Source organism: Cherax quadricarinatus, chromosome 58 (genome assembly GCF_038502225.1).
Source record: "Cherax quadricarinatus isolate ZL_2023a chromosome 58, ASM3850222v1, whole genome shotgun sequence".
In the NCBI taxonomy this organism is placed as follows: Eukaryota; Metazoa; Arthropoda; class Malacostraca; order Decapoda; family Parastacidae; genus Cherax; species Cherax quadricarinatus.
This window is the reverse complement of record NC_091349.1, coordinates 6,751,443-6,763,719: the sequence shown is the minus strand read 5'-3', so window position 1 is coordinate 6,763,719 and position 12,277 is coordinate 6,751,443. Positions and strand designations below refer to the sequence as shown.

Below are 12,277 nucleotides of genomic sequence, written 5' to 3'. Positions count from 1 at the left end.
TGCCGGCACATACTACCCCCCCCCCCCGGCACATTTTCCCTATTATCAATGTTATTATACTGAGCGTTATCATGGGAATAAAAATTCCTCATGCACATACAGTAGTCATAATTAAAAATATTGACATACAAGTTCGTACATGTTCCATCCTTGTTTTTTCCCCAATAACACCATTGAACAAAACCAGTTTACAATCTCATAGAAACCCCATTAAGGGCATCACACAATAAAATTGCCCACTCCTAACCTAATACCTCACTATCCATTATAATTCATATATCATTACATAACATGATTAGGTACATAGAAAAAGGTGTCATTATATGTGATTATAAAATTGACTAAACCAAAGATCATGATTTCATATATAAAACATAGCAGAAAATTTTTCCCACAAAGCAACTGTGCAGGGTCACAGCACTTCACAAACATAAGTTATACAACGATCAAGTTAACTTGTGTGCTTATCTTAACATCATTCTGCTCTAAACCCGAGATCCCAAGGTTTAGTCATCATGGTTTTTAAGGTTATCCTGTATGCAGTGAACATAACCATAGATTCCAAATCCTCATTCATCACCCTTCCACTCTATTCATAACCCTCCCACCATCCACACTACAAAGAAGCCTAAACCAACCCACCCTCATGTATCCCCCGGTAGGAGACCAACCCTTTGCCCGCCCCCTGGGTTCATGAGGAGAAGGCCCCCCACAGTGAGATTCCGGTAACCCTCCGAAAAGCTAACTACCCACCTCCCACCATAGACTTGCCTATTCCTACACATAGTTCTATAAAATCTCGCTGCTAACGCTTTTATCCTCAACTCTCCCCTAACCTCCCTCATCCCCCAAGATACATGTAAATAATCCGTCATAACATACATTAAGGCTCTACCCACATCACCCGGCACCCCAGTTACATCCAACATTAAGGCCCGTAGGAATGGCCATTGCCCCCCCCCCCCAAAAATCTGATAACTCTCACCATCCATAACCTCACCCCCTCCAAAGAGGGACAAAAATATACCGCATGAAAGGCCGTTTCGATGTCCCCACAATGCAAGCATGAGTCCTCTCTCACAAGACCCATTTTATATAACACATCCCTAGAGGCCAATATTCCCATCAGAAAACGATATACTAACTCTCGTACCCTCGCTGGTATTCTAAGCAACCCAAACTTCCTCCATATGCTTATCCAGTCATATGTTGGATATACAGCAAGTCCCTGTAAGACACCCTTGCCTACCACAGCACCCACCATTCGTTTGACCTTTAACGTGGACACCTGTTTAACATGTAATAAAACCCTCAACATATCCTCACAATACCTCAAATCCCTTCCACACCACCATCTTCGTGCATCCTCCATTACCCTACCTACCCTGACTCCTCTATTCCCCCCAGTCCGAATATATCTTTGTTTAATATATAAAGCCATTACTCTATGACCCAATGACATCAGGCCAAGACCCCCACGTCTCCCCTCCGTCATCACCACGTCCTTGCTCAACCATGCCCTCCCAAACCCCCACACATACCTTAGAACCTTCCTCTGGATTTCTGCAATATCCTCTGCTCTTAAAGGGAACACCTCAGCCACTCCCCACACCTTACTGTACACCAGAGAGTTGACCACTAAAACTCTCTGCTGTAATGTTACATCCCTAGCCCTTAAGCCTCCTAGCCTACCCAAAACCCTGCTCGTAACTAATTCCGAATTTATCTTCCTACTTTCCTGCACTTCCGCCATGTACCATATTCCACAAACCTTAATTCTGTCCACTACTGACCATCCCAACCCCTCCCCCAAGCCCCCTCCCACCCAATCCCCCACCTCTAATAGTCTCGACTTCATTAAATTAACTCTCATACCCGTGGCGTCCCCAAAAATCTGAATGATTCCACCAACTTTCCTTAGATCTTCCTCATGCCTTACCAGCACGGTAGTATCATCTACGTACCCCACAATCCCCCCCCTCCCACCCCCCCTAATCCCATGTTCAATCATCACCTCATCCACCAGCCCATAAAATGGATTCTGTACGCAGGCAAACAATAACTGAGAGAGTGGACAGCCCTGCCTCAAACCTCTCTCCATCAGTACTGGGTCCCCCAACTTACCATTAACCTGTACCCTAATAACTGCTCCCTCATACAAGGTTTGCACCCATCTCACCACCTTCTCCCCCAAACCCAGCTGTTCCAAACAAACTTTTAAGAAATCCCTATTCACACAATCATACGCATTAGCCCAATCTAATCCAAGTATTCCCCCTCCGGTGCAGTCCTCAATAAAATCCCTTATTTGACTATGCCCGTCCCTCATACTTCTTCCCGGAATGCCAAACTGTCCCCCATGTACCACTGATCCTAGAACCTTCTTCAGTCTATTGCCCAGAATTTTAGCATAAATTTTATAATCTGCACACATTAAGGATATTGCTCTATAATCATTCAATACTTTCCCATCCTTCTTCTTCGGCACCAACACAACGATCCCTGTTTTCTGGGTCTTCCCCATCCTCCCACTGCTCCACATATGATTCAAGACTTCCACTAACCCATACCTAATGCATTCCCAATAAACTCTATAAAAATCATTCGGTATTCCATCAATGCCCGGCGTCTTACCCTGACTCATCCCGTAAACCGCCTCCCCCACCTCCTCCTCACTAATACTACCCTCCAGCATTTCCTGTTCCTCTTGTCCCAATACAATAGTATTCTGCATAACCCCAAATACCTCCTCACTGACAACTTCCTTGTTCCTCCTCCATTTCTCCCTAAACCAATAATCAGCATAACCACTAATATCATCTGTATCAGTAAGACCTTGACCCACCACATAACCCCCCCCCCCCCCCCATCAGCGACCACTAGATGCGCTATGGTAGTCACCATCTGCCTTTCCCTAAATTTTCTCAGGACATAACCTGATGGTCGATCACCCTTTAACACCTCCTCTAATCCTGCCCTAACTCTAATCGCGTTAAACCTTTCATTATGTAATCCTTCAATCCTACTCCTTAAGCCATCCACCTCACCTCGCACATCTTCCCTTCCCCCCCCCCGTCATAAACAGCATTCAGCTGTCCCTCCAGGTAGTTTTGCAAACCATATCTCCACCTTGCCTGTTCCTTTCCACGTATCCTAAAAAACTCTGCTATTGCTGTCTTTGCTCGCATCTCCCACCAGTCAAGCAAATCCATCCCACCATCCCTACCCTCCCAGCAATGTCTCCACCATTCCTCAAAGGATGAGCCTTCATCCCCCTCCTGCAGAAGCCTCACATTCAATTTCCAATACCCAGCATATATGCGAACTATACCATCCACCCGCAGATCAGCTATCACCGCCCTGTGATCCGAAAAACCGACATCAAAAGCCCTCACTCTCTCCACACCAATCCCCTGCATCACATATATCCTATCTAACCTCGCCCCATAATTCCCACGAATAAACGTGTGCTCCACCCCATACTCCCCCCTGCCCACCACATCTACAACACCTACATCCCTCAACACATCCCGTAGTGCACCCAAAACACATCCTGCCCCCCTCGGCGTCACATCCCCATACCTAATCACACAGTTCCAATCACCTCCAATTACAGTTATGGAAGGTAAACCCCGCAAATAATACATCAAAACATCACGTACAAAATCAACTTTAACTCTAACATTGTTACATGCTGGCATATATACACCAATGAAACATACTCTCCTCACCCCCCAGTGCCCATCTACCCTTACAACCCTCCCCCCTCCCCCCTCCTCCCAACCCATGACACGCAATGGGCTGGTCTCCTTTACAGCTACTGCTACCCCTCCTTTTAATTGCAAAGCATTACTGACAAACATTTTATAACCCCTCAAACTCAATTCACTCCCTAACCTATGGTTATGCTCCTGCAAAAAACATACATCCACATCAAACCTTCGTAAAAACCACTCTAACCAAACCCTTTTTACCTCAGATTTAAGCCCATTGACATTTATTGTGACACACTTGAATTTGCTAGAAGAGGGGGCTTACCCCTATGCCGCTGTATCTTACTCACTTCACCTTTCTCAGTACCTGTACCATTTTTATCCTTTTTTCTAACCTGGCCTCCAGCCCCTCCTTGCCCCCCCCCACTGATCTTCCCCGGTACACCCCCTCCCCTGCCTACCTTTTCCCCTACAACTACCCATGACTTCTTCCCGGGTCTCTGCCCAGGTGTTAAAACCTCATCGAGGTCAAAAGCACCCGCAGTCCTTTTTCGTGAGCTCTCACTCACACACAAATCTACTTCCTGCACATCCTCCTGATGGACTTCCACCACCACTTCCATGTCCTCTCTGGCATTCCTCGAACCCTTCACCTGTTCCTGCTGCTCAACCATCAGCTGTATCTCACTTGACTTCTCAGGACCATCCTCCCCGGCCACCGTCTCGTCGAAGAACTCCTTCAGCACCGCATCCAGCAACTTCTCCTGGGTAGACTCTTCCACGTCCACCCGTCCCTCAGGCGATGGGGGCCCCTCCCCTGTCACCTCTGGGATGGTAACACAGGTACCGACCGTCGATACTTCCCGTTCTACCTCTTCACTCCATCGACCACTCGTCACTGGTTCCACCTCTCCCAACTCAGGCATCAACTCACATGGTCTCTGCTCCACTGCCAACGTACCAGGAGCCCTGGTAGGCTGCCTTCTAGGACAGTGAGCTGCCATATGATCATATGAGCCACAAAGTCGACAGGTCTTTCTCTGGCCGGCATAGTGTACAAAAACCTGCGTCCTGGACTCCACCAACATGACGTAGGATGGTATAGGCCTAGCCAACGTCATTTTGAGGGTATAAGAGCCCTCAGGTCGTCCCTTATATGGCCCTTCTGTCCATACTCCCATCGTTGCCGAATGGACTTTACCGTAGTTGTTGAATACCTCCTGTATACTATACGCCGTCGCCTCGAAAGGGACATTCCTGACCTTCACCCACGTATAGTACCTGGATACGTCATGCATAACGACGTCCACTGCCGAGTTCACCGTCACCTTCCTCTCCTGATACTCTTCAACAAGTCTGTCGTAGACGCCGGTACGATTCAGTTTTAGGAATACTCTGGTCATCCCATTCAAGGCAACACCATATACTTCCTCGTTGGGGACACCATAGGCGTCCCTGATGATAGCAGGTAGCAATGTATGCATCGTTGCTCCAGTAAGCGTGCCACGTACCAGCTGTATACAAACAGTGTTAATCCGTTGTCCCACTCGGTACGCCATTTTGTCTTCTAGTTGCTAAAGGTCACCACCAGAGGGCAGGTGTAGCTACTAGGCGTGCGTCCTCTCTCCCCGGAGGTCGAGAGACGAATGGATGATGTGATGAATCTTTATAATATAAATGTTATATAAATCCCGCAGCTTACCAAGGATATATTTTTTTTTATTTATACCTGGAATTGTCGAGTCATTGTTAGTTTTAGAATCAACAAGAGCTCGTAGATTTTTTTTTTTAAATTAAATAAATTTCGTTTTTTAGGTGATTATTTTGTTCTTAATCTGCTTTTACGAATGGAAAAAAAAATTTAATGTAATGTGCTCGAGAAAAAACATGTAATTTAAATCTAATTTGTTTTTATTATATTAGTTCTCATTAAAGATTTTAGACTCCTCATCTCCCTATAGCTCTACTGGTTTTTAAAACATATACCTATGCCTATTAAGCCTATAAGAAGTCATTAAATAAATGTCATGGTGATGCAATGTATTTATCAGAAATGACGTGATGCAGTGTCACCTTATCTTGCTACTTTCCGTTGTTCATCAATAATTACGAGAGGTCATATTTATTTTTAGCATTTTCACTGCATATAATCCCTCCCGGGAATTTATGGGCTATACATGTACATTATATATGTGTTTTAAGAGCTATTGTATTATTTTGGGTTGTAAAAAATCAAATTTGGCGCACACTTAGGACCACGTCAGGCTGTCATAGGACTCGTTCGTTTTCCTGAATATGGCTTCGATTTATCAGACTCTTGTAAAAAGAAACTGAACTTTTTCTCCGTTTCCATTTTATTAGTCCTGATTACCTCTTGTTTATATCAGAATTTGTATGTCTCATTTTGTTTTTGGTTTCTCCTAAATATAATAATAGAAAAGTGGTTTCTTGTGTAGTTAACAGTCGTGTACCTATTACATTACGCTGATTTATTTCTCTGCTTAGTGTTCCTATAAATTACTCAGTCCACTTTATTTTTATTGTGTCTCTTTTTATTGTTGGTGGGTTGGTAGCGCACTCAGCTCACACACTGAGGTCCGTGGTTCGATCCCCGGTACCTGGAGTTTACCTGGAGAGAGTTTCGGGGGTCAACGCCCCCGCGGCCCGGTCTGTGACCAGGCCTCCTGGTGGATCAGCGCCTGATCAACCAGGCTGTTGCTGCTGGCTGCACGCAAACCAACGTACGAGCCACAGCCCGGCTGATCAGGAACTGACTTGAGTTGCTTGTCCAGTGCCAGCTTGAAGACTGCCAGGGGTCTGTTGGTAATCCCCCTTATGTGTGCTGGGAGGCAGTTGAACAGTCTCGGGCCCCTGACACTTATTGTATGGTCTCTTAACGTGCTAGTGACACCCCTGCTTTTCATTGGGGGGATGGTGCATCGTCTGCCAAGTCTTTTGCTTTCGTAGTGAGTGATTTTCGTGTGCAAGTTTGGTGGAAATAATGGGCGTGTTTCCTGAAGACACCTGTTGTCATTCTTCACCTAGCAGTAAATAGGTACCTGGGTGTCAGTCACCTTACACCTACTATTCCTGTTCACCTAGCAGTAAGTAAGCACCTGGGTGTTAGTGGACTGGTGTGGGTCGCATCTTGGGGACAATATTAGCCATTTTTCACGCAGTTGAGTTATTAACATGCTTTATTTTTTATACAAATCCAAATAAAAGTATATTTTAATATGATACATGGCTCAGGCCTAATGGGCCGGGCAGCGGGGGCGTCGACCCCCCGGGAACATTCTCCAGGTATATTCCAGGTATATTGAAAGCCCCTGGTTATGCAGAACATTCCGGTTATAGTCATGGTTGTTTTATACTGTGTCTAACAGCCAGGATGTTATTAATAAGATGTCACAAGCACCAGTGGAAATAAGTCAGTGTGGCCTTGTTATCCTGGCGGGTAATTTATCTGGATGTTACTATGTATTGTAATGGTAATCACTTAATACTTGTGGAATTTTATTTACTTGATGACACTTAAATAAGCTTGTTTACTGGCTTGTATGCTTGTTTTTTTCCTTATTAACTTGCTTATTTATTTACTTGCTTGTTTGCTTGATTACTTAGTTACTTGCTTGTTTGCGTGCTTCCTTCCTTATTTACGTGCTTTCTTACTTATTTGCTTACTTATTTACTTGTTTCCTTACTTGCTCCTTACTTATTTACTTGCTTCTTTAGTTATTACACTTTATTAATCCAAGTCGTGGCCAGGGGAAAACGAACACCATAAACGCAGTTATCTGACGTCAGGAAAATTTTCTCCTAGAAATTACTTTGCGTGTCACTCGTCGTGTACACGTCAGTCCTCTTGGAGACATTTCCACCGAGTGTTGGAGGGTGAAATAACCCGTGACGAGCCATTGTTGGAGGAGTTTGGTGTTGTGGAGAATTTGTGCTGCCAGGGAAGTGGTCGCCATTTTAAGCTCAGCAGTGAACTTGTGGACGCTGGGATTTTTGACGGGGAATTTTGTCGGTTTTCTTGTGTCTTCTACTGCCTGAGGAGTGGTCATGGAAGGGATTAACTTGGAGAGAATCGGGCGCACCTTCACGGAAAACCTGTGAGTCTGGCTGGCAGGAATTAAGGTGGTTTTTAATGGTGAAAGTTGGTGTCTACGTGATTTGGTCTGGGGGTTACAAGGGCGACCGTATTTATTACTCTATAAGGATTAAACGTACATGTAGGTGGTAGTGTGCGTGTGTATGTAGGTCTTGACGTGATGTATGAATGTATGACTGTGTTATGCCAGCTCTATGGCCTCTTAGTGGATTTTTATCTTGTGTATATTATGATTAAGGACCCCAATGGAAATAAGTTAGACAGTCCTCGATGACGCACTGACTTTCTTGGGTTATCCTGGGTGGCTAACCCTCCGGGGTTAAAAATCCGAACGAAATCTTATCTTATCTAACCACCTGTGTGACCCATTTGGGTTTATTGCTTGTGCTTTATGGTGCAGTCATTGGTAGTGGTTTATGGTGATGTAACTTTTAATTTGGAAGCTGCACATAATGTGACGTTCTTGTGTATAAAAAAAAGTATGGAAAAATATTGTAATGGTTAATATTAATTATTGACAAAATTCCCTGCACCATCTTCAGCACAAGTTTTTTTATTTGATTATTATGGATGAAGCTCTTGGGACAGAATCCCATCGATGTTATGCTCTAGCTCCTATCCCCCCCACAGGCACTGTATAGTCCCTTGGGGTTTAGCGCTCCCCATGATTATAATAATGCTCTTGCCAGATATCCATAGCTATAAGTAAGTTTATTCAGGTACAGGTACACATAAATAGTTACATAAATTATACATGGCAGCTTGTGTACATTACCAAGGATAACCCAGAAAAAGGCAGTGACGTCTTTTTCATTGGGGTTCTTGTGATAATTTATTAGTTAAACAATAAAAGGAAATATGCTAGAAATAAGGTAAATTGAGGTAGTGGTACCTCGACTTACGAACTTAATTCATATCGTAAGGCTGTTAGTGCCGATACCAACCAAATTTGTCCAAATTTGTTCCCATGAGAAATAATGTAAATCTGTTTCAGACCTCCAAAAATACTTAAAGCATTTGTAAAAATACACTTGCATAATTGTTTGAGTTGGGAGCTGTTCGAAATGAGATACCACTGTATCTATATTAGCGTTAGAGAGGACCAGATCGCAATAATAGGTTGGTGTATTTTACCTATACCAGAAATCGCTCTCCTCTCACCTTTGTTGTGGAAATTTAGGTGTCTGATCAGCCAGGTTGTGATATCGGTCGGCTGGCCATCAGCAGCAACAGCCTGGTCGACCAGGCAAGCACCAGATGAGCCTGGACTCTGGCCAGGCTCCAGGAGTAGGGAAACCTTGGAACTCGTCAGAGGCAGTTATGAATGCATCGACCATAACAGTAATAATGGCACAACTCTGCTTAAGATGGTGGTGAGGGTGTGACCAGTGACTCAGCCACCCAACACTGGTTCACTGCATCGTATGATTATTTCTGAAGTGGTATGGCTTACATTGTTTAACAATTTGGTATGAATAGGCATTATGAAACATTGATGGGGTTCTGTCATGCAACTTAATTCCTATTATCAAAATTGTAGCTAAGATTTCTGTAAATAACAGTTAACATAACCGTAAGTTTCTTCATGTTAAGGATGTTAATGGTAAGTACAGTGGAACCCTGGATTTCATCCGGTGTGGATATTTTAAAATTCAGATTTCGACCACTTTTTTGGGCAAAATTATACCCAGAGTTTCGCACCTCCACTCAGAAATGGTCCGTACCAGGTGCGTCCACCAGGGCCACTCATACGTTCGTGATACTAATACTTTATCATTCTTGGGCACATTAAATGTCTTATTTTAGGTTAATATGGATATTTTCATTAATAATCCACGTAATATTTTTTTCGAAATTATATAAGAAACACGTTACCTAGCATATAAACATGCAATGTTTATATGTTGTGGAGGTGCCCTAGCCAGGCAGAGGGAAAACATTACGTTTTCTCTGGTCCAGCATCAGAGAAAATGTATGGATCTGCACTGGCCCAGTCACCACCCTTAATACATAACGCTTTTGTTTACAATTCTCGGCATGAATTCTTTGCTTCTCCCTTTGTTTGATGGCATCTAAAGGTGGTTGTTAGAAACGATTAAACTGTGAACATTGTCACTGATAACAATATGGCTCTGGGCTGCATTGTGTAGCTAGGATGTGGAAGAGTTGGAGAAATACCACCCTAACAAAGCTGTTGCAAGCAGTGTCTGCATGGTCCAGTGACTCAAACTGGTCCTAGTGCCAGTAAAAGACGAAGGAAATAATCCCAGATAGGGCTTTGATACCTGAAGTCCTTATGGAGGGGGATTCCCCTTCCAAACAATACCCTCTCCTTGCCGTCTTCCATACGCCAATAAGTCTCTTCAATAAAGGTAAAAGTGAATGAAATGTTCATTTATCCATTAAAATTAGTCATTTATATTTCTCATTGTTTTCTGTATGTAAAACTATAGTTTCTCTAAAATTTATCTTTTGTTCTTTTGTTTTGGGTGTCTGGAATGGATTAATTGGATTTATATTATTTCTCATGGGAGATGTTACTTCGGTTTTTGTTCATTTTTGGATTTCAACCGACCTTCTGGGACAGATTAAGGACAAACCGGGGTTCCACTTTATACTGTGTGATGTTGCTGGGATTCTGACCTGGGAATAAAGTTCATAGATTGATTTTCATGTAGTGTACTTGCTCAGACTTCAGTAATTATAACAGATTTTTACTGTATCTGTTATGTAATACTCCAGTGTAAGCCAATTTCCAATTATTTCTCCAGACCACTGTAGGAACTACTTAAATACCCTCTATACACCACTGACCACCCTCAAACATTGCTAAGGTTTTAACTCTACCCTGAAAGATTAATTACATGTAAACAAAACTATTTAAAAATGTCAGTTGTCAATAAGCTTGACTTGGTAATCCTCAAAGTACCTGCTGAGCTGGCCATTTACTTCAATGGCCCTAGATAGCTTAGACCCTCATCCTAAGTAAAATGCCATACCTCTTGCTTCTGACCTTCCTGATATCATTACCTCCAGCTCTGGCAAATAAAGGGCTTGGTCCCACTGCCACAGCCTGACTTGTACTCAAAATCCTTCAGTCTAGTGCCAGGAAGATAAGATAAGATTTCGTTCGGATTTTTAACCCCGGAGGGTTAGCCACCCAGGATAACCCAAGAAAGTCAGTGCGTCATCGAGGACTGTCTAACTTATTTCCATTGGGGTCCTTAATCTTGTCCCCCAGGATGCGACCCACACCAGTCGACTAACACCCAGGTACCTATTTGCTGCTAGGTGAACAGGACAACAGGTGTAAGGAAACGTGTCGAAATGTTTCCACCCGCCGGGAATCGAACCCAGGCCCTCCGTGTGTGAAGCGGGAGCTTTAGCCACCAGACCACCACATACTATTTGTCCTCTCCCTTCCACATCACGCCCAAGTCTGACTAGAATCTTGTCAAATGATACACGATTGTTGCCCTTACTTCCTGCAGCAGTATGTACGTACCTGGGCATACGAGTTGATAATTTTAATTGAATTATTAATTCTGGAGGGTTAGTAACCCAGGATAACCAAAGAAAGCAAAGCATTGTGGCTTCCATTGTAGTCCTTTAGGTCTTCTTCACCAGGATGAAACCCACAGTCAACTAGTACCTAAGTACAGGGGCAGCAAAGGTGCTAGTGTTTTTTACTTGTTCCAGGTTTGAGTCTAGATCCTTCAGTTGAGCCACAAGCTACTGTTAATGCAGGAAGAAATTTTGTATTAATAACCCTATGTTGTATAATTAGTAATATTTTGCATATTGTTTAATTTATATTTTTAAATTTGTATTGCAGAACTGCATTTCTAGATTATCAACCCTCCAGGTTAATAATACAAAATTTGGTGTTACTTTATTTCCCAGGTGCTATACAGGTCCTAAACCTGTATAGCACCTGGGAATGGATGCATTAACCCTTTGGGGGTTTCGGCCGTACTAGTACGGCTTACGCCCCAGGGTTTTTGACGTACTAGTACGCCTAAATTCTAGCGCCCTCAAATCTAGTGAAAGCTGGTAGGCCTACATATGAAAGAATGGGTCTGTGGTCAGTAGCCCTTGTGGCTTAGCGCTTCTTTTTGATTATAATGTGGTCACTGTGCACAGTATAAAAAAAAATCTTGCCGCACACAGTGCGTAATGAGAAAAAAAAAACTTAGTGTTTTTGGAATGAAACAGCGACTTTGCACTGTATTTTCGTGTGGTATTTGTTATATTCTAGTTTTCTTGGTCTCATTTTATAGAAAGGAAGACATATTACAGAAATTGATGATTTTGACTGGTTTTACAATGAAAAGTACCTTGAAATTTAGCTCAAAGTAGCAGAAATGTTAGATTTTTACCAAAGTTCAAAAGTAAACAAATCATGCCAAGCGTCCAATACACGTCAACTGATGAGTCTAATATTCTTTCA

General features: G+C 43.2%; 1 protein-coding gene across 1 annotated transcript in view; it reads left to right on the top strand.

Moving 5' to 3' along the window:
- The first annotated feature begins 7,506 nt into the window (after positions 1-7,506).
- BI-1 (Bax Inhibitor-1) overlaps positions 7,507-12,277 on the top strand; it is a 24,431-nt gene continuing 19,660 nt past the window's right edge. Inside the window, exon 1 of the mRNA XM_053790106.2 lies at positions 7,507-7,828. Coding sequence (XP_053646081.1) covers positions 7,779-7,828 — 50 coding nt within the window. The 5' untranslated portion in view covers positions 7,507-7,778. The remainder of the gene's footprint in view (positions 7,829-12,277) is intronic.